General features: G+C 42.4%; 1 protein-coding gene across 3 annotated transcripts in view; it reads right to left on the bottom strand.

Moving 5' to 3' along the window:
• VAV3 (vav guanine nucleotide exchange factor 3) overlaps window positions 1-26252 on the bottom strand; it is a 254125-nt gene that overhangs the window by 169246 nt on the left and 58627 nt on the right. For all 3 annotated transcript variants that reach the window (XR_012905973.1, XM_075936644.1, XM_006119791.4), the window contains exon 2: window positions 25740-25856. Coding sequence is in view for 2 of the 3 variants with exons in the window: in XM_075936644.1 (XP_075792759.1) it covers window positions 25740-25856 (117 nt within the window). In the remaining variant the exon portion in view is untranslated. The remainder of the gene's footprint in view (window positions 1-25739; window positions 25857-26252) is intronic.

Consider the following 26252-nt stretch of genomic DNA (forward strand, 5'->3'; position numbering starts at 1 on the left):
ATTCAAGTGATGAAGTAGCCTCATATGCCATCTAACACCCAACTACACCTAACTACAATAGGGAATTTAAATATAGCTTAAAATCATTTTCAACAACTCTCCCCTTGAATCATCACAGAAATCAGCTGAAGTGCCAATGTAGCCAAAATCATTTAAGGATAAATAATTAAGACCTAGTGGCAGCAAGTCTTTCTAGAATGGTGTCAAATAGTTTTGTCTCATCTCCACAACCACAAAAATCATTTTCAATTTCAGTTCAGGAGGAACCATTTGGAAATCTATCATCAATAATGTTGATTTCCGAGTTTACATGAATCTTAACATCTCCTATGCCAGTCACTCAAAAACAATGAACACTCATTAATCTTTATTCTTATCTCTAAATCTGATCATTGCTCTTGGCCATAGATAGGAGACTTTGGGCTAGCCTCTCAGCTTGTTTGCATCTATGTAGTTCCACTGACTTCATTAGTGCTATGCTGTGGATCTGTCCTTGGTGTCTAACACAGGTTTGGAATGGTGGGGCTTGTGTTTTGTGCTATATAAAAACAAGAACATTATTTTATCCCCATCCATTTTCTAAGCAGAATTTTGTTTAATCGCCATCAGCTTCTGCAACCTTAACAAAAATTAAGGTTTAGATAATCCATTTTCCTTTTACTGAATTTAAGTACAGGTTGGACCTTCCTGGTCTGGCACCCTCAGTACCTGACTGATTTGGAACAAGAGAATTTGCCAGACCAGGGCAAGTTCCCTGCCACCGGCCTCCAACCCACCGCCTGCTACCAGCTGGCTACCACCCCAGCAGGTACCCTGCCTCCGGCCAGCCCCAACCTCCAGCACTAGCCTAGCCAGGCTGCTCGCCCAGCTGCCACTGGGTCCCAGCCAGCCTCCTGCCATTAGGCTCCATTGTTTAATAGAACCACAGATGTTGCCGGACCAGAGGTGACAGTCTTTGGAGGTACAACCTGTACAGCTGGACAGATCTGAAACTTTATAAACCCTGAATAGTGTTATGCATCAAGGGTCCAAGCCCATCCTGCCCAAAAGCAGCAGGACCACTAGGTCACCGTGGGGATTCTCCCACAGAAGTGATCAGACAATGTCTGCCTCATCACTGTGCTCAGGTCATCCTCCTTGGACAGGAAAGTTTTCCCTTGCAGTCAGAGCGCCACAGGATAAACTAGCTCCTCGGGGCCAGAAGCTGTTGAGGGAATGGGTATAAACCACAAACCTTCCACATTCACCAGTGACAACATCCGGGACTGTGCAGAATCCAATCCCATGTAGAGGAGAACTAAAGGCATCTTTAGCCATCACAATCCTCTTTCTGCCATCAAAGGCCCTGCCCCCAAGGTTACAGCCACGGAAGCAAGCACAGTCTTCCTGTAAGTACGAGCCACATTTTTTTCTTAATATTAGGGATGTTAGAAATCGTTTAATTTAGTAATCATGTAACCACAACGATCTTAGCGCAACAGCAGCTGCATCTGTGCAGATAAACAAGAAATCGATTACTCCATCTTGGAGCCTTAGGCAGTCATTTGAGAATTAATTTTCAAAACCTGGTCTTTCAACTGCCTGAAAAACTAAAGAAAGGGAAAGTCAGTTTGAGTGCAAATCTTCTGCCCCCTTGAAAGGGTTACCAGGACATAAGGGTGCACAGGTAGCCGTGTGGCACTGATAGCGAACAAGACATGCTGTGCAGAGCAGTACGTTGCCAATCATGTGATCTTGGAACCCTCTCAAATACAGATTTCACTGACCACCAAAATGGCCCTCTGCTTTATGCTTAATCTTCTTTGCAAGCTCAGTCTAGGAGGGGGAGGTGTCTTAACTCAGTTATTGCAATAGATTTTTGCTATCTTTACAAAACATTCATTGCTTGTTCCCAATCAAATAAAACCAAAACACAGTTGTGCAACTTATAAAGGAGCAACTTGCTTCAAATTTCCAAGAGCAGGAAACTAGTATTTGCTGTACTGATATCTATCCTAAACACACACAAACACAATAGACAGGTGTTATTAATGACTCAAACTTACATTTGTTAAGTTTTAACTAGTACAACTGCACAGTTCATGTTCATGATCAGAATACTTGATACTTGAACAGAAATAGAAACACTTTGCACAGTTTTAGCATCTTTCAGAAGACTGCAGAATAATTTACCAACATTAATTTAACCTCAGCACGTTCTGAGTCAGAATCAGAGTCCCTATTTCATAGACAGAAGAAATAGAGGCACACAAAAGTTAACTGCACTGTCCAAGGTCACAGAGCAATTCCACAGCAATATCAGGAATAAAATCCTTTCCCCCAAGTTTCTGGCAATCTTAAGAGTTGTCTTATTTTGCAAAGAGTGTTTTATTTTGCACCTTGCTGCCATCAAATTCATAAGATATTTCTTAAGTCACACTACTTGGGCGAGGATTTCTTCTCTTGGTGCAAAGGAGAAAATCGTCACTTGGAAAGGATCCTTCTTTCTTTTCACAGGCCTACTGGTGCTAGATAATAAATCAGTGACATTAATTTATTTAAATGGTCACACAAAAAGTGGTAACAGGGAGGTCAGGAAAGTCTGGTCCATTCCAGTGGTGTTAGAACTATTTTTATAATCCAGGAATGACAGTAACTTAAATTTCTTTCAGGTATTGTCCTATCACAACCTGGGAAGTTCTTTTATGACAGTACTTATAAGAAATTTCATTGTGGGATAAAGTGTGGGAAGGGCTCATGGCAAAGAGTTAGAGTGGGGGGGTGCAGGAGTCTACACAAGGGTGTGTAAGGGGCACAAGGCAGGGTGTTGGGGGCTGCAGGAGTCCAGACATGGGGCTGGGAGTGAGAGGGAAGGCTCAGGGCAAGGAATGTGGGAATGCAGGAGTCAGGGCAATGGACTGGAGGTGCAGGATTCAGGCTAGGGAGCTAGAGGTGTAGGGGGTGGTGCAGGAGTCGGGGGGGAAGAGAGAGAGAGAGAGAATGGATGTGTATGCTGATTCTACGGGGTATTTGCAATAAAATGTGACATATTGCCTTTTCCCTCTGAAAAAGAACCTGTGTGCTTCTTATAAGCATAATAGGGTGTAAAAATCAGGGCAGAAGACTAGAAGTGTGCAAATATGGGGAAGGTGCAGGAGTAAGGGTAGGAGGCTGAGGGTGCAGGAGTCAAGGCAAGGGGCTGGTGGTGGGAAGAGAGAGGATGCACTAGGGTGGGTCACTGCCACAAGGGAGCTGTGGGCCATCTCTGTGGGAACACAGCTGCTGGGCAACTAGCAGCAATGTGAGACACCCCCTGGCTTCTTCCCAGAGGCCACCAGCAAAAGCACCTGCACTGCCCAGTGAATGGCTCCCCAGTGCACAGCTCCCCTACAGTGCACTCTTGGTTGACCCCTTCACCTTCCTGCTGCCTCACCGAACTCTGCTCACCCGTCACCAGCGCCAGCCTGCTGCAGCAAGAGCAGCCTGCTGGGAAGCTGCAGCCCAGATGGCTTTTGCAGAGCAGCACCGCAAGGTGCACCCTCTTACTTTCACCTTTGAGTGTGAGGTACTGAAAGCCATTGAACAAAACTGTAAACCCCATGTATGACAGAAAATATTTCAAGCCAGGGGATAGGCCAGCGCCCCCAGCATCCTTAGTTTCAGCACCTCTGGTCCACTGGCCAAAACTGACAGACAAACGGAAGCCACGATCACAAACCTGAAATGTGAGAATGGGAAGTTCAAGGAAGTTTCATAGGGAGAGAAGGGGGGGCAGTGAAAGCTACAGTGAAGTGACAAGAGATGTAAGGAAAGAAAGAAGGGACAGGATGACACAAGACAGAGATTAAGAATGAACAGTAACTCATCAAACATTGTGATTTTTAAATAACAAGAGTCGGAGTATATATAATGAAGTGCCTACTGAGCTAAGTCAGCAGTCACTCTTAAGTGTAAGCCTAGGGCAAGAGAAATAGAGTATCTATATGAAGGGTAAGCAGCCAGAGACAGTTGGCCCTGCTAGAGAAAACAGACCATGGCTGCAGTTTCAGCAATTCACTAACTACTGCATCACTCTATAACAGCGATGGGCCCCTTTGGCTAGCAAGTGGGCTCACAAGTGACCCTCCTTTATCCCAACGAGTTACAACATTGTTGCAATCAAGAGGTCTCCCAGAACAGGGTAGTTTTGCTAACTGTGCTTGCACACCTGGAATTTGCATGTCAAGCCAAGACTGGGAACTGCACTTGTGTACCTAGAATGTGTGGGGTGTTTCAACTTACCCATAGCAATGCTTCAATTGGAAGCAAAAGGAGTACCTGTCTCCCATAATAGTGTGTGCAATCAGCCCACACATCACATCACATCCCCTTGCTCTGTGTGTCACTTTAATAATATCAGTAGGAAAAAAAACTGCACAGAGAGAAATCAGTGGAATCTGGCAACCCTGCACATGGGCAATGGGAAACAAAATGGCGGGCCAAAAAGAACCCCAATGGGTGCATGTGGGCCATGGACCACAGGTTGCCCACCACTGCTTTATAATCATAATTCATTGTACATCCTCACTGCACAGGACTTTTCATTCTGTGCTTGTACAGTGCCTGGAACAATGGAATGCTGATCCATTACTAGGGCTCCTAGGCACTACAGTAATACAAGTAATTATTAGTGATAATAACAATGAATTTTCCCCTCTACTTCCATTGTGCTCCCCCCCCTTACTTTGCCTTCTATGTCTTGCTATCTTCTTAATTTATAATTTTTCCTTCATTTTCATTTCATATAGACTAAGAGGATGTTAATCTTCAGAATCACTAGAAAACCACTAGCAAAGCTGCAACCAAGAAAGGGAGACAGCAGTTTATATTCCACTTCCATCCCTACAAACTCCACATTCTCAGGGGATACTGTTAATTTGGTACTGACAACACTGGTCAAGAAACTACCAGTTACTTTAGGTAACAAAAACAGGTAGAGTATCGTGACTGGAGAGAAATGAGGCATTCCTACAAAAATCAGAATAATGACAAGAAGATGTATACATCTACTATCCATACAACTATGATGTGCTAGAGACCCTCAAGAGTCAGCTCCCATTCAATTCTGTGGCCAGCCTTTTGCAGGAGGTGCCCTGTCTACTAAAAGTCTTCGCCCTACATTTCTGCATTAACTCTAGGTTTCAAATTTAATCCCTATGAAGTTCATGGAAAAACTGTTGCTTCTATAGTTGTGGCTTCTTGAATTACATTAACACTTACCTATCTGTGGAGGATGAGATTAGCATAGATTTCAATCAAGAAAAAGGAAATAAAAATGTCAACTGTTCCAAACAATCCATTTACAGTAACGAAGGGGCATTTTACTATCAAGTGTCTGGTATGCCAGTTTTTTCCCATACTTATCCATATAGCCCCCTTACACAACTATTGATTAAATTATCTAATGTTTGCTAGATATAAATGTCTTGGGGATTTTTTTTTCCAGAAAACAAGCCATTGCTGTATTTTAATACACCTCTTACACAGTCAGGATGCAAAATTATGAGAAAGAAACTTGAAAGCAAGCTAAGCGGTTGAAAGAACTGGAAACTAGAAGGGTCTCCATTAGCTCTTCCACTACAATGATTTCTTAAAATCTTGTTTTCTGTTGAATTGTTTAGGGTAAATGGAATTCATCCAGTTGCTGATATTTTGAGACTGAACCATAACAGCCAGGGACAAATGGAGCCCATGGGGAGTTGCAAGTTGTAGGATTGCATCAAACGGAGGTGTGCAAGGATATAGTAATAATTACCATAGGTGGCCAGGTTACACCTTTTGCTCTCCTAAAGTATCACCATACTCACTATCATCGTTCTCACAGCATAGCAATTCTCTCCCACAAGAACCCTCTACACAGCAATTCCTTGCTTCCATGAGCTCTTCTTGCCAGTATGATGTTAACGAAAACAGAAACAAGAGACTGGCCACGTATAAAACAGAAATAATAGTGCCTATGCCAGTGACTAGAGAAAACTGCAGACTCGGCATATGTTGGGACAGTGATGAGGAGACCTGGCCAAGAACTTGTATTTGCATTGATACAGAACACATATTCAAATGCAATAAATGAGCTAGGCATGCTACCTAGTATGAGCACAAATATTTGAATCAATTTTATAGACAGATGTTGGGTCCAATAACTCCCTTGGCTTCCAATGGCGTAACCAAGCTACAGAGCCCCCAGGGATGGAATATTAGCCTAGAGGGAGGGCCCAGCAGCATAAGGTGTCCACAGTGTCCACTCTATAGATGCGCTGATTATGCAGAAATTCAATTCTCTCACCCATGGCAACCCTTCCTAAACAGAGAAATGATAGCACCATTATCCACCATCTCCCCAGGGCATTTGTCTCATTGTTACAGATGTCCTGCAATCTTACATACTGGCGAGTCAAGCCCATCACGCACTTACGTAACTGAACTCTTCTTTATAACACAGTTTTTTGTTACAATTAATTTAAAATATTCAGGTTGCTTCCTAAAGAGCGCAGCAACAAAAATACATTCCTAACAGCTTCGCGTTAAACTTAAACAATGGGCAGGGGAGAACACAGGACACAAACTGTCTAAGGGTGTTTCTAGACTACAGAGTTTTGTCGACAAAAGTGGACTTTTGTCGACAAAACTATACCTGCGTCTATACTACCGCTGAGTTCTGTCGACATAACGTCGACAGAACTCAGCAGTTATGTCGACGCTGGTAAACTTCATTTTACGAGGCATAACGCCTTCTGTCGACAGAGTTTCTGTCGACAGAAGGTGTTATTGCATGTAAACTATCCTTTGCGTCTACACTACCATGTCGACAAAGCAGCTTGCTTTGTCGACAGAACTGAATGTAGTGTAGACGCTCTTTGTCGACAGAAGTTTTGTCGACAGTATCTGTCGACAAAACTTCTGTCGACAAAAGCCTGTAGTTTAGACGTACCCAAAAATAACATACAGAGTTTTCAGTTTTTCCTCCTGTAGGAGCTGAGAAGTTGTGCTGTGGTCAGGGGTTGCACACAAAGCCACTTAGGTAAGCATCTCCTGGATAGAGCCTGCCTCTGAAACCCCACCTCCTCCTGCACCCTAACTCCCTGCCCCAGGTCACCACTCAAACCCTCTGCACTTCCCCTCCCTCAGGTCACAACTCCCTCCCAGGTCCTACACCACTCCCCCATGCCAGAATCCTCACCTGCCCCAGACACCACATCACAATTCCCTCCTTCACCCAAGTATAAACTCTTGACCAAAAATACATTACAAGTTATTAGAAGCTGCTCTAAACTGAAATGTCTAACCTTACTTCATCTCTACTAGTATTCATTAAATGTTTTCTGTTTGTAAATAAACAAATTTCACCTCAAAATAGCTACCAGTAAATCCTTAACACCAGAAGCTGTATTGCCTGATTGCCAACTAAATACCCAAATTCTCACGTCTGTCCTGCAACTGATTCTCCACATTGTTCACTCCCATGGTACACAATTACCAAACAACTTTCTTCAATAATGATGAAGGACAGTGTCTAGTACATTCACATTCCTTAGTTAAATCTAAGCATTTAGGACCTTACTCTGTTATTTAAAATTATGAATCAGGAGTAACCTCTTTGAAGCCAATGCAGTTACAATGAAATAAGCTAATTTTTGATGAGATCAGAATCATTCCCAAAGGATTCTCTGCTGCGCTCAATTATATGGGTAGGCAACTCTCATTCATTTCAACAGAACTTGCCACAAATCTGTGCAACTGAGGGCAGAATTGAGTCTAAGGTTGCCACCTTTCTAATTGATGGTAACCCAGGGGTGGTCAGAAGCCTCTCACCAGGCCGGATCCGGCCTGCCTAGGGCTTTGATCCAGCCATGAAGCAGTTCCAGGCCCCACACCTTAGCACATTGCCTCTGACTGGGGGAGGGGCGCGAGCCCTTCTAACTGCTTCTTTTTAAAGGGCTCACGTCTTCCCCACACCTTGCCTAGCAAGCCCCTTAAATAGAAACAGTTGAAAGGGCTCATGTCTCTGGCTCCCTAGCAATGCACTAGAGGGAGGCACAGGAACCTGTGAGCCCTTCTAAGTGCTTCAATTTAAAGGGCTCTTCTGTTCCCTGTGGCTGCTGGGCAACGCATTGCCTGACAGGTGCAGAGAAGGCACCAGCCCTTTAAACAGAAGCACTTAAAAGGGCTCACCGCCCTCAGCGCCTTTAGAGTGTTGCTAGGGAGCCAGAGACACAAGCCCTTTTAACGGTTTCTTATTTAAAGGGCCCACCTGCTGGGCGGCTGCGTTGCCTGGTAGGCAACTGGCAGGCACAAGCCCTTTAAACAGAAGCAATTGAAAAGAGCTCACAGCTCTGCCCCTCTGGCCCATTGCCTATGAGCTTCCCGGAGGCACAAGCCCTTTCAACAGCTTCTATTCAAAGGGCTTGTGCCTGCCAGGCAGCTGCCAGACAACACATTAGCAACGGGGCCAGGAGCTGCCAGCCCTGTTGTATGAAATCTAAGCCTTCACCCCAGACAACTCTGGGAGGAGGCTAGCCCCTGGCACCCTGCTCTCTGCTCCAGCTCCCTTCCATTGGCTAGAAGTCAGGGGGCAGGGACCCCAGGCCAAGCAAAACTCCCGGTAGGGTAGCTCTCAACCCCACCTGAGGTCCCACCCCTTCTGGGTCTGCCTGCGGCCACTTCCAAAATTTGTGACGTGTTCCCCCCCCCTTCAAAAATTATTGCCCACTCCTGTGGTAACCTAACCCCAGAGGTCCCATTGCTGCCCTGACTCTTGCTACAAGGCTCAACCCTATTGCTCACAAACTAATATGTAGCAAAATTTAAAATGTGTTCTCTTGGGGAAAAAAGCTCCCCTAATTGCTGAGTAACTATTATCTGTAATGAATATGTTTGCCCATAAGGTCTGGACAGTAAATATGAACAACAAACTATCAACACAAGAAACTGAATTGTGTGTTTTCAGAAGCAAATATTGGAAGTAAACTTTTTAAATGTTTGTGCCACTGTGCCCTACGTTATACTTTTACTCAGCTCTCCCATAAGAGCACAGTCAACCAATATTCCCTATACTCATGTATATAGTTTGGCAAAACCTGCGCACAGGTTTCAGGTAGCCATGTTAGTCTGTTCAGCAAAAAAAAAAAAAAAGGAGTCCAATGGCACCTTGAAGACTAACAAATGTATTAGGGCACAAGCTTTCATGAGAAACAACCCACTTCTTCAGATGCTTAAAGAAATGAGTTGTATCTCACAAAAGCTTATTTCCTAACAAATTTGGTAGTCTTTAAGGTGCCACTAGACTCTTTGCTTTTACTGTGCACAGAATTTCTTTGCTAACGTTTGTTACTCTAGCGCATGTCACTCACTCATATGATGCTGCTAATCTACTTTTGCTCGCATCAGTTATCTTAGACACACTTTAAACTTTTCAGCGTGTTAAATAACCCATGAAGTAGACTTTTGGAGGATTTATTTTATATGCAAAAGCATAACTCTCAATTGTTGTCCCAAACAACACTGTCAAATGTCACTTATACAGGCTGGACCTTCCAAAACCAGGACTCCCTCATCCGGCAACATCCATGGTCCGGCAGGACCACGGGTGTTCCTGGAGCAGGTAGTCCTGGCTGGGAGTCTCAGTGTCAAGAGGGCTGGCAGCTTGGAGCCCAGCAGGGCTGGGACAGGGACCAGCACCAGAGCCCTGGTAGCGCAGCAGGTGCCACGGCAGTCCCAGTAGCAGGCCCAGGGACACGGCAGCCTCTGTAGTGCCAGCCTGGCAGGGGTAAGCATCTAGGGCCAGCAGCAGGGAGGGAAGATGGTATGGGGAGCCGGTAGCAGAGCACCAGTAAGGTCCCAAGGGTGCTGGACCAGAGGGGTCCAACCTGTAGTAGATGTACAGCAAAAAATGTTTTCTGATGGTCATAGTCAACTTAAGATATATCCATGTCCATGAATAAAACTTTATTTAACCCTATTTAAATAAATAGCCAAAGTTGTAATGTGCAACACTCAACACTTTCTAGAAATTCATAAATACTGTGCCTAAGTTTAACTTAATTAAATATATTTAATATACATGTCGATGAAACTCCGTAGACTGAAATACTTCTTCTGAGTTCTCATCATATTTTTGCAGTTTGTTTCCAATATAACATAGTAATGTATCATGAAAGAATTATCATTCTAGGGAAGAATTACATTCTAATGTAATTCTGAATATTACATTAATCTAAAGTTTCAATCAACTCTCACTATACTGAATTTTAATAAGTTGACTGTCCATCAGTTGTCATTATATGCAAAGCATTCATGCTACTTACAAGTAACTGAAAGCCCATGGTGTCCCACAGCTGTAGCAGTTGGGCCAAGTATTCCACCCTCTAGTCAGGCTCCCTCGTACAATGATATTGTTGCATGCAAATTAACTGCAGAATAAGGATGGTAGTTGATTATCTCAGATATAAAGATGTATGACTCTTGGCATGGCATAAATAAATGCCTTACTATAGCTGCACAGTGCTCAGGTGTAATTTGTAAAGTCAAAATGGCTGAGAAATTAATCAGATAGTAACAGAGTACTGATGTGGATTTTTATTATTTTGGTTTTGCTATTTTGTTTTGTTTATCCCGCCTCAATTCAAGTAGAATCATCCACAAGAGTCTTATGTTCCTCTTCTTTCCTGCTGCCTTTGTAGCAAGGAAAAAGGGCAGAGCAAAGGGGCCATAGAGCTAACACCTCCTACAACATACAAATACAGGCAGTCCCCGGGTTACGTACAAGATAGGGACTGTACGTTTGTTCTTAAGTTGAATTTGTATGTAAGTCGGAACTGGCGTCCAGATTCAGCCGCTGCTGAAACTGACCGCCAGTTCTGACTTACATACAGATTCAACTTAAGAACCCCAAGCATCCCCAAGTCAGCTGCTGCTGAAACTGATCAGCAGCTCATTCCAGGAAGCCCGGGACAGAGCAACTCTGCCTCGGGCTTCCTGTAGTCAGCGCTGGTCAGTTTCAGCAGCAGCTGACTTGGGGACGCCTGGGGCAGAGCAGCTGGGGTGCTTCTGGGTTGCTCCAGTAGCGCTGCTCCTCGGCGCTACTGGACCAACCCAGCAGCACCCCATCTGCTCTGCCCCAGGCGTCCTGATTCAGCCGATTCTGAAACTGACCAGCAGCGGCTGAATCAGGACACCTGGGGCAGAGCAGCTGGGGTGCTGCCGGATTGGTCCAGTAGTGCCCAGAGCGGCGCTGCGGGACCAACCGGCAGCGCCCCAGCTGCTCTGCCACAGGCGTCTGGAGAAAAGCCTAGTCTGCTGGGGGAGGGGGGGCGTACTAGCTGCGCCCTCCCCACCCCAGCAGACCAGGAAGACGCGGGCGGCGGACCGAGACGCACCGCAGTCCCGCCACCTGGGTCCTCCGCAGCTTTGCTCCACGTCTCCCTGGTCTGCTGGAGACCAGCAGACCAGGGAGACGGGGAGCAAAGCCTCTGAGGATGCCAGCAGCGGGACAGCCACGGGGCGTCTGGGCTGTCCCGCTGCCGGCTTCCCCCGAGGCTTTGCAAAGCCTCAGGGAAGCCGGCAGCGGAGTAGCCCAGGCGCGCCTGGGCTGCTTTGCTGCCCGAGCCCCTCCGTGGCTTTGCTCCGCGTCTTCCTGGTCTGCACACCAGGGAGACGCGGAGAAAGCCCCGGAGTACACGGGCGGCAGGACCGCGAGGTCCCGCAGTCCGTGTCCTTCGGGGTGAGCCCCGTTCGTAACTGCGGATCCGACATAAGTCAGATCCGCGTAAGTCGGGGACTGCCTGTACCCAACTATGGTTTTGTCCCTTTGGTGCCATTAGCAGATGGTGTTAGAGCAGGCTGTGCATGTGTGTGAGGAGGGGAGAAGAAGAGACTTGCTCAAACTCATAGCAGCAAGTCTTGGTCCTAGCCACATTGCAACCTTAGCACCCTCTCTCAAAATGTACTTTGTACTTCTCCACCATAGCTAGGAATCTGGCCCAGGTTGTCTGTTAGAGATTCAGCACACGAAACCCCCTTCAATTGAGATGTGAAAGTTCATAATTTACAAGATTTAGCCCCCAGGAAGTTCTCCAAGAGCCAGAAAAGACAAGACTTAAAATTTCAGAAATTTGTAAGGTAAACAGAAACAGAAAACTAAGTTTAAAAAGTTGTCCTGGCCTCCTCATTATATTAAAAGGAGCAAATGGAGCAGAAGCCAATTTATTTTTTAAATCCTTTGCAGATCACCTGTGTCAGATTAATTGAATTCTACACTTTCACAAGTTGCAGAAAAAGGCATTTTGGTAGGCAATACATAGACTCAGTTCTCCTAAAAAATGGTTTCTAGATTGCCTAGTTCTGGATATTGCCTGGCTTTTGTTTTTTACTCTTTGCAAAAAAAAAAAAAACGTAATCTTTGATTTATGTCTAAGTAATGCTTGTTAAAATGAGACTTTTTAAACTGCTTTATTCCCCTTTTTAAGAGCTAGCCACTTTATGGTGTGACATTTGTCAGAGTATACATTATTCATGCAGAAAGTTACTCACATAGGAATCACATTCCGCATCAGATGAGACACCGTAAGCAAGACCTAACAACTCCCTATATTTATTTTAGTTAATTGTTGCATTCCAGACTGTTTGGACATGTGCAATTACATATTAAGATTAAACTACTCTGCCTTGTGCACCTGATACATTATAGCAAAATTGTTGTCCATTCTAAAGAAAGCACCTACTTTAATATTGGCTGTTACTCTTGAATCAGTATCATACTGCCTTACACCTAATGCTACTAAGGCTTGTTTACAGAAATTTTGTGCTTGGAGTTGGCTTATCAATTCACTATTTCTCTATCACAAAGTAAACTTCAGCACTGACATAAAATTGCACATTTAATTCCCAACTTCCGTGGGAAGTAGTCATGTAATTGCTCTCTGCCTCAATTTCCCCATTTAGTCCTGTATGAAAAAGGGATACTACTTGCTTACCTACAGCAATGTTATGGAGATCAATGTCAGCAAAGCAACATATATGGTAGGTGTTATATTAAATATAATAAAAACACTGTGTGCTCTTTTTGCTTCATAATTTGTTTTACAGGTGACTATGATAATGCATTTTTTAACAAACTGCTCTAATATTTTAGCATGCTTTATTGATTCCAAAGAGAGAAGATCGCCAAAGATCTATGCATTAGTAACATGGAACGAACACCCACATTATTCCTTGTGGGGCTTACAAGTTAACAGACATCATGTATCAGACACCATGGAGTGTCAGACAAAGAATATTAACCAGAAGGACAGCCGGTAAACACTGTAATTGTAATATGGTCAGACAGTCAAGCATTAGGCTCTGTACATTATGCACCGACTTCCGAATCTGGAGAAATTATGTCTCCAGGTTAAACTTCTGCAAACAGAAGAAGGGTGCATGAGTTCAAGTCTTAAGCAGAGGGGTCACTTCTTAATCAGTGGCAGATTAGAGATGATGGGCAGCAGGAGGTCTCCCCAATAGCCATCTCATCGATGCAGGAAAACAGAACCTACCACAGGAGAGAAGTTTGGATACACTTTATCAGATCCTCTTCTGTAAACTTTGATTAAAAAAAATACTCCAAGAGAAGAACAGACCTAAAATATTTCAAGTGAGTTGTTTTAATCTGGGTAAAGTCAGGACATAATCAGAATTAGGGATGTTAAATTTAGATGAATTGGCTAATCGAATGGTCAATGCAATTTGCATCGACTATTCAATTAGTTGATAAGGATGCCTCCGCCTTTTAAGTGTAGCAACAGCCTCAGAAAAGGAGGTGGACAGCACAACAAAGACAAAGAAACAGATAAAGAACTACGGGAGACAAGGACATATTATAGAAAAGAGAAAAACTGAGCGAAGCCAAGAAGGGAAAGAAGGTCTAACAAAGGCAGAGCAAGGTAGTAAGTCACATATTCCAAAATCATTAAAATACAAAGTGGAATGGACAGTGTTGCAACAAAATGTGGTACCCAGAAAAGAAAACATGCTCTTTTATTCTTTTAAATGCACATTGCAGAGAAGATATTTTTCATCTTGGCTTGCGGGTATCATTGTTCAAGTCCTTTACAAGTCTACTTATCTTCTATATTGAGGTGTGTTGATATCCAGGCATATCACAGAGTCTGTTCCTTTCACTGCTTAAGGAACATAAGATGTGGCACTATCTCAATATGATAGACACAGACATAGAGGATTGCCCTTGGTCTACTTAAATTTATGCACAATGACTGCATATATTCTGGAGCCATGGTTTTATCATTATTCAACATAGAAAGTCTTGCTTCTGAGTGTGCCATACTAGCCAAGCGTTCAAAAATCAACTGAAAACCAGTTGCCTTAGTGGAACATTAGCTTTTAATGGTCTGGCTATTGAAAATGAAATGAAGTGCATTCATGCAATACCCTTGTCAGGGACATGAATATAACTTCTCAACACAATACGAGGCCTGAATCAATACATGACTTTCTACAACATGAGTAAATCTTCTCTTGTGATCTATAAAGGACATGCAGTCAACCCTATCAAAAGGCACCGCTATGGAAAATTAGTATCTAAATGAGAAACAAATTATTAAGAACTTGACACTAGAGGGCACTTCTGAGGAGATCAGGCCTCCATGTGTCGAGTCTTCAAGCATGACAGTTTTCCTTGTTATACAAGGGGAGCTCCCCAGTTTTAATGGGTATACTTCATCATGGATTTTGAGCTCTTGTAGTAAAGTGACATTTTGGCATCTTTGTGCCTTGGGGCATGGAACAGGAGACACATCAGGGAGAACAGAACAAGCACATCAGATGCAAGTCAGTACCCCCTGTAGCCAGTCACACACAAAGAGCATGGAGTTGTGCAGAAGGACAACAGTATTCCCACAAGCACAAGAGAGAGGAGTTGAAATGGAACGGACATGGCCATTCTGTTGCCCTGGAAGAGCAAACCTGGTGGAAGGGGTCCTTTTTCCCCACTGAAATTGGGGAAAACTGAAGGCAGCAAGCGTCTCCACTTCCACTCACTACCCCCTTTAAAGGAGAGGAAATTACCCTGATCTACTTGTAGAAGAAAGAAGGCAAATCAGAGAACAGGTTTTCTTCCATTACATAGATGCTGATGCTACTGGCATGTAGGCCTTGGAACCCCTCCAGCGTTTCTAGTAGGCACCATTTCCTATTAACGCTACCACTTGAAACTCCCCCGCCCCCCCCCCCTCCCCCCACATCCCTAAAGAGGCATGAAGAGCAAAAGATCCAAGGGAACTGAGACTAATATGAATTAGTGTGAAACAGTTTACATACATATTTGGAAATATTATTACGTCTTTACAACTTATCAAGACTCCTTTTTATGAACCTTTACTGGCTGTGTTCTGACAGCAGGGCTCTCCGTGATTATAACATATTTTGTTCAGCAAATTTCTTGCCCTCTAAGTGGAAAAAAAAATTGCCTCATCCCCTTTGTTAATGTGAGACTATCACTATTTCATCACCACAGAAAATTGTTCCTTAAAATAAAAATGAGAATTACAACATCATTAGTGAAGAGGCAGGAACAATTCCTTTTCTTTACTTCTATTTCTAGTGATATTACAGAACAAAACAAATTTAATATACAGGCAGTCCTTGGGTTACGTACAAGATAGGGACTGTAGGTTTGTTCTTAAGTTGAATTTGTATGTAAGTCGGAACTGGTACATATTGTAGGGGATACTCTAGCCAAACATTTCTCCAGAGCTCAGTTTTATTCTCCCACACCTCACTTCCCTCAGTCCTTTATTCTCAAGCTGAGGTGTCTGCTGAGAAAAGCTGCTCCGTGTCCCCTTGGTTTGCTGCGGGGGGGCGCTAGCTTCACGTCTCCCTGGTCTGCTGGGGGGAAGCAGCTAGTGCGGGGTTGCCTCACCCCGTTTGTAAGTAGGGATCCGATGTAAGTCGGATCCATGTAACCCGGGGACTGCCTGTACTTGAAATCTAGTGGGAAAATCTTCAGTAGTACCTAAATGACTCAGGAGCAGTGTTCCCTCTAAGCTGCATAGCAGCACTGCTTCACAGGTGATTAATCAGCTCTATCCAGTCAGAGACTCAGGGCTGACTGACTGGGCGGGTAATCACCAATTAATCCACCGACTCTGAATAAGTTTTAGGTACCTAAATCACTTCAGGCTCTTTTAAAAATTCTGCCTATGTAGTATCCCCCCTTCTTGCATAAAAATGAGGCTTCCCACTCCTCATAGCTAAAAAATTGCTAAAACTAAGAAAAATATTGTTTTCTATGAAAAGAAGTTGTGGTATATTGTAAACAATCATTTTTTGACATTTGTTTTCAAAATGTGATATTAATTTGGTAATGTCCCTTTGAAGTACTTATATAGCTTTAAATTGTTAAAAATGAATGAATTTTGAAAATTCAGTGCACTTGTCAACCACAAATACTTTTTTTTATTTATTCTCTTTCTAGTTTCATGTTTGTTTACAATCAGTTTCACTTTCTGTTTCTTAGGGTATGTCTAGACTACATGGCTCCATCGATGGAGCCATGTAGATGAGGTTTCTAGACAAAGAGAAATGAAGCAGCAATATAAATAATCGCCGCTTCATTTACATCAAAATGGCTGCCGTGCTGTGCTGATCAGCTGTTTGGCGGCACAGCGCGGTACTCTGCATGCTCCGCGGTCGACAAGGGAAGCCCTTGTCAAGAGCCCTGTTATGCCCCGTGGAATGAGGTTTACCACGGAGCGTCCAGACTACCATGCTGTGCCACCAAACAGCTGATCGGCACAGCACAGCAGCCATTTTAAATCGCCGCTTCATTTCCCTTTTTCAAGTACACTTTGTGCTGAAATGTTTGGGTTTCGAATACTATAGGCAATGAAATATCTGTCTCAAAAATTAACTTTTATTCTTTTTTATTTGTGAAATATTTCTGTAGATTTTTACAAATTTTTTTTACGTTTTAATTTTGGGACAGACTTTAACAGTATCCCATTTAACCATTTTGAATCTGCTCAAGCCAAAATCATAGACATGTTTTTCAGTTTTTCCCTTACCCCCAACACAATTCCATGATGCTACTCTATCCTACAGGATACCTGAGTCATAGTTAAATAAAAACTTTGGTAAGATCACAACAGGAACAGTGACATGTGGGCAGGAAACAAGAGCTTGGAAGCTCAGTTTTTTTCCTTAGTAGTATCAGTTTTCAATAAATCCAAGTTCCACAGACAGAAGGTCATGTTTATTGACAAGAATCTAACTGAACAGAAGCCCTATAGGGCTCAGATATTGACAAGAACATTTCACTGCCTGGATGAGAACCATTAGTCCTTAAATACCTGTAGCTTGCCTAATGACTTTGAGATTTGGCAAGACCAATCAGCACATATCACTGATAAACTATCAAAATAAAATTCTGAGCCTAATTGAGGAGCCTAATTGAGGAATTTGATCAAAAAAAGACTAACTACCTGCAAAACTGTAAACAAAATTATTTAAACAAACTGCCAACACCCCTTTCTACATTCACTTCTAAAATAAATGAGGGGTTTTTTTTTAGTGGAGCTACATAATGAATATTTTTGAACGACTATTATCATTGTAAATTCACTCGCTCCAACAATTTCCACACATTTCTGCTAATTCTACCTAGGTAAGGTACTTTTATTTCATATATATCAGCACTAGGCTTCTACAGGCATAACTATCAATAACTACTTCAGTGTGGGAGGTTATTTTTTCCATAAGGGTACAAAATGTGTGTACACACCATGACTTACTAAACAGCATGCTGCTGTAATTATGTATCAACAACTGTATTATCTGAACATCCATTAGGCATTCCTAACTGGAAGGGGGTTAATTTTGTTTTAATTGTGCTTTAAGTTTACACAGAATGGCCACATTCACAAAGCTTCTACAACTCTGTCAAACTTCTGTGCTCTACCCAGTTCTCTCATACACATGGCCACATTCCCATCCTTTCTTCTTTCCCTCTCTTTCTCACACACATTTCTACATAAACCATTAAAAAGAAAGACAGAGATTTGTGCAAGACTGCCATCTCATAGTAAATCCCAAAGGGATGTAGCCTCTTTGCAGAACAAGCACCATGAAGACTGATCTCTGTCAAGGTACCTTTGGTGATCTCACTGTATATTCTGGTGTATATTTAATTCATGTCCACCACTTGCACTCCTGTCATGCTAACAAAGCTTTTGGTGCCCATGTGATCATCATCTGTGCAGCAACATTCCTTAGTTCACATATTTCAAAATTCATTTATCAACTGCCAAAACTCAACAAATGCTCAGGGAGGTGGTTGCTGGGTTCAGCTTTGACTATTTTAACTATTATTTGACTATTTGACACTTGATAGCTAACAAAGATGATGAAAACCAAAAACGTAAGTCTTGTGTTCTTCAGCCTTCCTCCATGCCCACCTTTCTCCTCCATGCAATAATCATGGCTCTGGAAATCTGTACCTTTCTAGCAAGCCTGATGTCATAACGCCCCCACACAGGCTACTGAAGGGCCTGATACATGGCAGTAGCTGCTGATATACAAGTATTTACTTCTTTCAAGCACTTTTTAGCAAAATTTGTGATGCTGTCTGAGTATTTGACAGGTGTTGCCTGTGACCAAGAGAGAGAGGTGCACCTATAAAGATTTCACACATCATTGTACTGCCCCCTATTTCTATGCACTGAGATTTAGATCTTGCCTGTGAGTTTTGTTGCTTCAAGTAGATTTGGGCATGTCAAGGTTCACATCTGTCTGCTCTTCCTGGAATCTTTTGAACACATAATTGGTGGAATTCCAACAAACTTGGAACGGAATACTTCAGCTGGTTCGTGATGTTCTGCTGAATCACAGTCAGGATTTCCTTAACAGTGGCAGAGTGTCTAAAATGACCATATACTAAAAGACTCTAGCTTACACAGTCAACATTTTCAGAGCACTGTGCTGTTTACTTTGCACAAATGAGCCTTTTGAATGTGATGGAAGAGGTAGCTGTGCTGAAAGCTGCGCTTTACACTTTTTAATAAAATGTAGCTCTCATGTAGCACTTGTTTACACCAGGGATGCGAATGACTAGTCAACTATCCAATAAGCAAATGCTTATCCAATAGTCGACAGGCTAGTTGACTTGTCACTTCCCTCCCGCCCCCCCCCCCTTTGCTGCCTCTATCAGAAAGAGGCAGCTGGGGGAGGGGGGGGAGAGGAGGGTATGCTTCAAAGCAGCAGTGCCACGTGGAGCCTGGGGTCAGCGAGTCCCTAGCCGACCCCGAGCTCCATGCGGCGCTGCCACTTTGAAATGCCGAAGGAAGCATGAGGTCTGTTGCTACATTTAAAAGGCGGAAGCACCCTTATCGACTAATCGAAATTTTACATCCCGGGTTTACACCTGCGGGCTTAGTAAATCGAATGCCCTTTTGCTCTTTTTTGATGTCATATTGTCTACAAGCATGTTATCAAATACCTATTCTGAAAATAAGTTCAAATTAACTTTACATACTTGATTTAAACAAAGTAAGAACACTGAGCTATGCTGGTAGCAAGGAGCACATATGCAGTCAGCACTCTATTCCTTATATTTCCTAAGAACAGACTAAAGAGTTCTCCAGTCAACAGGAATCCTGGGGTATATCTAGACTACATGACTCCATCGATAGAGCCATGTAGATGAGTTTACTAGACATAGGAAAATTTAAATAATCGCCGCTTCATTTACATCAAAATGACCACCGCGCTGTGCCAATCAGCTGTTTGGCAGCACAGCGGAGCAGTCTGGACTCACTGCAGTCGACAAGGGAAGCCTTTGTCGACTGCTCCGGTATGCCTTGTGAAATTGACACCAGTAGGCAGTAAAGCTGGTCTTCACATTAGTGATGTTAGATATCGGTTAAATGAACAGTTGAGTAACCTCATGAATTCTTAATGGTTACTTAACTATTCTATGGTCCCCAGAGGCAGGGCTGGCAGCCAGTGTGCTCCAGTCCCACTCTCAAGGAGCCCCATGCCATGCCACACTGCTTCCTTTGTATCAGGCAGCAATGTGGGGTGCCAGGCAGGAGCTGATCCGTGAGGGAGCCAGGTTAAAAACCAGCTCCCCTCACAGACTGGCTGCCTCTGATACAGAGGCAGCAGCACGGGGTTGCAGCAGCCCCTGTCCAGAGATGGGTCTGAGCTCCCAGACCCGGTGTGAGGTGGAACTGAGCTGGGTTACCTGCCCGCCTGGCTCCTAATACAGTTTAAATGTAGAGCTGCAGCTGGGGTAGGTCCCAGAACCGGTCACAAACCAGGACTAAGCCAGGCAGCTGGCCAGCCTGCTAAAAAATTTACTGGCCAGGGGATGGGGGGGGGGGGAGGAGGGGGAGAAATGTGTGTTGCTTATAGCATTAACCAAAAAGCTTTTGCTTATCAGTTAATCGACTACACTATTACATCCCTACTTCACATTCCAATTTCCATCCTAGTCTCTATTGAACGAGTAGTTTGAAATTATGTTTGGAGAAGCTATGACAGCTGCCGTTGCTGAGATACAAAACCCACCAAAGACTGGGGCTATGAAAGGACTATGTAATTCTGGCAGAAGTGAAAGCACAAGTATCAAAATTATTTGTTGATTCTGGCACACAGGTATAGAGAGGAAGAACCTGCGTTGGCGAAAAATGAGTCTTTGAAATGGAATTTTTAATGAAAACACTGCCTGGCACCAATGTATGTGGGGGCGGAGGTTTTCATGCTACATCAGCAAGCTAAACAACGGCACCAAAATCTACTAGAAGAATAGGCAGTTGTGAATAGAAGTGGATGAATCTCATGTAGTTTGAGGCTTGGCAACTGTCTCGGCTTATTTTTTTCTGATTTTGTTGAACTAATTCAAGAACCTTCTATTTTTCCTGTAATTTAAACCCTGCCCCTCTCAAGGAAGATTCAGTTTAAAAAAAAAATAAAGAGAAATCTGTACTATGTATTGTTAATAGAAGAACACTTTCCTTTTCCATTCACCTTGATCCCAGTATTAAGGACAGGATATGTGTTTTTCACTCTTCTTTATCCTCAACTAACTTTTTCCTTAGGAATTTTAATCTCCATTCCTCTCCTCCACCATATATATATATATATATATATATATATATATATATATATATATATATATATATATATATATATATCTCTCTCTCACGCACGCACAGTTTCTGCTAAACAGAACATAATTTTGATAACATCATGCTTCCAAGTCAAATTTCCAAACCTACCATGAAAAAAAAAATCCAGTTCACTTGTGGCTACCTACATTAGTTTTACTGTTATACCTAACTGCCTATAAAAACTGTTTATCATGGTTAAAAAGCAACAGAAGTTTTTACAAATAGGCTGGTATACTAAAGGATTGGATGCAGTCTGTCCGTGACAGCACTCCATCTGCTACTGGAGTTGTTAGCTAAAACAAATATCCAGGGAGCAAATATCCAACTACAGCTAGCAGCCACCATCAGCGACTGCCACTGTCTAAAAAAGGGGAAGGAAACACAGAAGAGAATACAAGATCAAAACTACAAAACTTTTTCTCTGTGGGAGAAAAATCATATGCCACCACTTGTTTTTTAAAATAGTATCTTAATAAAATAACTGTACAACTCGAATATTTCAACTTTAATCATCGGGTTTCCTTTTTTGTTTTTCTTCTTTTTAACCTTTTTCCTCCCTTTAAGATGTGTTTGTCTTTTTATTTAAATGGGTAGCCATGAAACCAATAGTATAAAGCTGACTACATTTATTCTATTTCAATAAGTTTAAAAATTCAACAATTATAAAAATATTATTACAATACCAACTACAAAAACTGAACACATCTGTGACATGTGGTTTTGAGGTGGAGGTCATGAAAATCAAGACTTGTAGGGCTTATGGAGTTGCCCTCACTTATATGTCTGAATTTGGCCCTTCAAAAGCAATAAGCATTGGTCAATGTTACACTACAGCTTCGTCAAACTCAAATATATATATTATAACTTTTAGTGAATCAGCATATTCTGGAAGTAGTAGAAATATACACACATCCACCTAATCACTCATTTGACCAGCAGTCAGGAAAATTCCTGTGGTCCAAAAGATCCTCTTTAAACTAAAAATCTTCTCTAAACTAGAGTGATCTCACCAGTACCAGCTTCATCTCTGTGTGTGCACAAAAACTCCTGTGCTGGGAGAAGGAGTCAGAAAACGGTTCTTAAAACAAAGAAAACATAATATTTTTTCTTTAGTTGAAGAACTAACAGGAAAATCCACTGGTGCTGATCTTGTAGCTCTTTCCACATGCCTAACTCCTACTGGATTTAGAAAAGGGTTTTGTGGGAGTAAAGACTGTAAGGTTGTGAATGTATACAAACATTTATTTTTCATACGGAAAAAAATAGTTTAAGAACATATGTTTGACCACAGAAAAATCCAACTAAGCAGAGAAAAGCTTCCTTCTCGTCACTGCTGCTTTTAGCAACTGGAGGAGAGGTTTCCAAACCAATAGGGCAAATGCTGTTAAACTTATTAGCTCAAATATCACACTAGAGTATACTCTCCTACACATTTTACAACTTTGGAAAATATTACACATAGTGTCATTTCAATGTCCCCAAGCATTTCAAGAGCCTAATTAAACAAAAGTCAATTTATCTACCACTAGAAAGAGCACATAGCAACCTCCAATCACATGTGACAAGCTTTCACTGCACACTGGAATGAAAACAGATGAAATGGTGAAGCTAAAAAGATGCCCAGTGCATGAAGGTCCTTCAAATATTGTGGTGTCGTCAACTTGTTCAGTTTAGCAACACCACTTGTGCTCAAACAGCTATTGTTGTTTACAGGATGCAAGTCTCTTTAGTGCAAGAGATAGTCTCTCTGCAAATTAGGGGTGTAAAAGGTTAAACAGTTAAACCTTTAGGCTTACTATTAAAAGGACCTCAACCATTAACCCCACTGGCCAGCTGGCAATGCTGAGTCAGGTGCCAGAGGTAAATGCATAACTATAAGGTAAATGCATAACTGGCTGGATAACCATATTCAGAGGCTGTGTCTAGACTGGCAAGTTTTTCCGCAAAATCATCTGATTTTGTGGAAAAACTTGCCAGATGTCTACACTGGCCGTTTGAATTTCCGCAAGAACACTGACGATCTCATGTAAGATCGTTAGTGTTCTTGTGGAAATACTGTGCTGCTCCCGTTCGGGCAAAAGCCCTCTTGCGCAAATCATTTGCAAAAGAGGGCCAGTGTAAACAGCACAGTAATGTTTTCCGCAAAAAAGCCCCGATAGCGAAAATGGCGATTGGGGCTTTTTTGCGGAAAACCGCGTCTAGATTGGCCACGGACGCTTTTCCGCAAAAAGTGCTTTTGCGGAAAAGCATCCTGCCAATCTAGACGTGCTTTTTCGAAAATGCTTTTAACGGAAAACTTTTCTGTTAAAAGCATTTTCGGAAAATCATGCCAGTGTAGATGTAGCCAGAGAGTAGTTATTAATGGTTCGCAATCCTTCTGGAAAGATATAACTACTGTGGTTCCGCAGGGGTCTGTTTTGGGACTGGCTCTGTTCAATATCTTCATCAACGATTTAGATACTGGCATAGAAAGTACGCTTATTAAGTTTGGAGATGATACCAAGCTGGGCGGGGTTGCAACTAATCTGGAGGATAGGATCATAATTCAAAATGATCTGGACAAATTGGAGAAATGGTCTGAGGTAAACAGGATGAAGTTTAATAGAGACAAATGCAAAGTGCTCCACTTAGGAAGGAACAATCAGTTTCACACATACAGAATGGGAAGCAACTGTCTAGGAAGGAGTACAGCAGAAAGGGATCTAGGGGTTATAGTGGACCACAAGCTGAATATGAGTCAGCAGTGTGATGCTGTTGCAAAAAAAGCAAACATGATTCTGGGATGCATTTACAGGTGTGTTGTAAGCAAGACATGAAAAGTCATTCTTCCGCTCTACTCTGCATTGGTTAGGCCTCATTTGGAGTATTACGTCTGGGCACCGCATTTCAAGAAGGATGTGGAGAAATTGGAGAAGGTCCAGAGACAAGCAACAAGAATGATTAAAGGTCTAGAGAACATGACCTATGAAGAAAGACTGAAAGAATTGGGTTTGTTTAGTTTAGAAAAGAGAAGACTGAGGAGGGACATGATAGCCGTTTTCAGGTATCTAAAAGGGTGTCAAAAGGGGGAGGGAGAAAACTTGTTCATCTTGGCCTCTGAGGATAGAACAAGCAGCAATGGGCTTAAATTGCAGCAAGAGAGGTTTAGGTTGGACAGTAGGAAAAAGTTCTTAACTGTCAGGGTAGTCAAACACTGGAATAAATTGCCCAGGGAGGTTGTGGACTCTCCATCTCTGGAGATATTTAAAAATAGGTTAGATAAATGTCGATCAGAGATGGTCTAGACAGTATTTGGTCCTGCCATGAGGGCAGGGGACTGGACTCGATGACCTCTCGAGGTCCCTTCCAGTCCTAGTATTCTATGATTCTAAGATGCAGTAGTTAGTGGGAGTGCTAGTTATAACCAAACTGACGTGTCTTGGCATTGCATTGCCTCAGAACATTGGCATGGACCCGCATTTAGTGTTCATTCAGACGCAATCATCAAAAGAAGGATATGCTTAAACAATTCCACTATACACAGTCTGTATTTCTTAATAAAATGAACTTGCTATTTGTGGTCACATTTGGCAATTATATCCTTTTCCCAGGCTTCAGAGACTATACTATCCTACAATTGGGATATTCATTATGACACAATACTTGTACATAATAGATTCATTTCCAACTACTGTAGTCCTGAACACCAAGCCATCTACCTGCCACAACATGTTCTTGCTGTCTGATAGTCTGGATTGAAAATATTGGAAAAAAGAGAGACAGAGTATCTGGACTAAAGCTATATCCACTTTTGCCAGACTCAACGATGAATGCAAAGACTGTGCTGCTGCGAGTTAGGGACATACCACTTCTCATTGTCACTTCATCCCATGACTGTTACTACCTGTTTTTTATACAAAACCTCACTTTCCTCTTCCTCACCGTGCTTAGCCACTCTTACTGTCCTTTGCTTCTTTTCACTACACCATTGTGAAGCCTTACAATCTGCAGGCCCACATGCAACAGAGCAGCCTCAAGCAACTAGACGTGGGGAACAGAATTCAAGTCCTGAGCTGTCTTCTACCCCATTCCCTTCACCATAAGGAGGTGGGGATGAAGGGTATGAGTGTGACTGTTCTCCCTTTTCTATGTCCCACTGCTGGAGAGGAAGCTGGAGTCACCCTGTGAACTTGAGAACCTGGATGGGGTAGGAGGATCCCACAAAAGATATGGAGTGCCAAGTAGCTGCTTGATTTACTTGATTTTACAGTCAGCCTAGGTTCCTCTCACTATCACACACCATTGCTCTCTCTGCTCCTCCAGCTAAGCACATTTTTCCTCATGACATCAACCCACTGTATGGTCCTTCTCTGCCCTTGCAGATAGCCTCTGTCAAGTATGACTTAAAGAAAACAAAAATGCAACACACATGTGAAAAGAACAAAACCAGATCAAACCTTTCTCTTGCTTCAAGGGGATTTTTAAATACCTTGTTATATGAAACCAATGGCAAGCATTATCCAACAACCACATCACCCAATGAGAAAAGAAGGTATTAGTAAACAAGATACTTTAAATTACCTTTCCAAAATCCCGCACGTCAAACAAATCAAATGCTTCAAAAAGTTCACTTTTCTTCATCCCAAATATCTCACAGCATGCTGAAAGGAATGTTCTTATATTCTTCAAGCAGAGAAACTAGAGAAGAAACACAAATAATATTGTTAATGAAGAGGCGTGTAATTATCAACTGCTTGGTGGTATACTTTGGAAATTCGTTCTTATTTTTGCAAATATATATACATATACTGTGATATTACCATTTTTAATAGTAGTTAGCATTTCTATTAAGCCATTATTTTAGATGGTTTGTAATTCAGCCATTAAAATTCTCTTGAGACTGAGTGTTATCCAAGATTTTAAAGAGGGTAATTTTATTCAGCAGAATTTGTTTAAACTAATTTCATGTTGGCCAAGAGAAAAGCTAAGAAATTACCAGGTTTAAGTTAGCTTTAAAATGGCTTCAGTTTTAAAAATTAAAATGTGTAAATTATTAGTGTACAAGAATGGACCAGCTGCGTTATGTGCTAAAGT

The sequence above is a fragment of the Pelodiscus sinensis genome, chromosome 9 (assembly GCF_049634645.1).
Source record: "Pelodiscus sinensis isolate JC-2024 chromosome 9, ASM4963464v1, whole genome shotgun sequence".
Classification (NCBI taxonomy): domain Eukaryota; kingdom Metazoa; phylum Chordata; order Testudines; family Trionychidae; genus Pelodiscus; species Pelodiscus sinensis.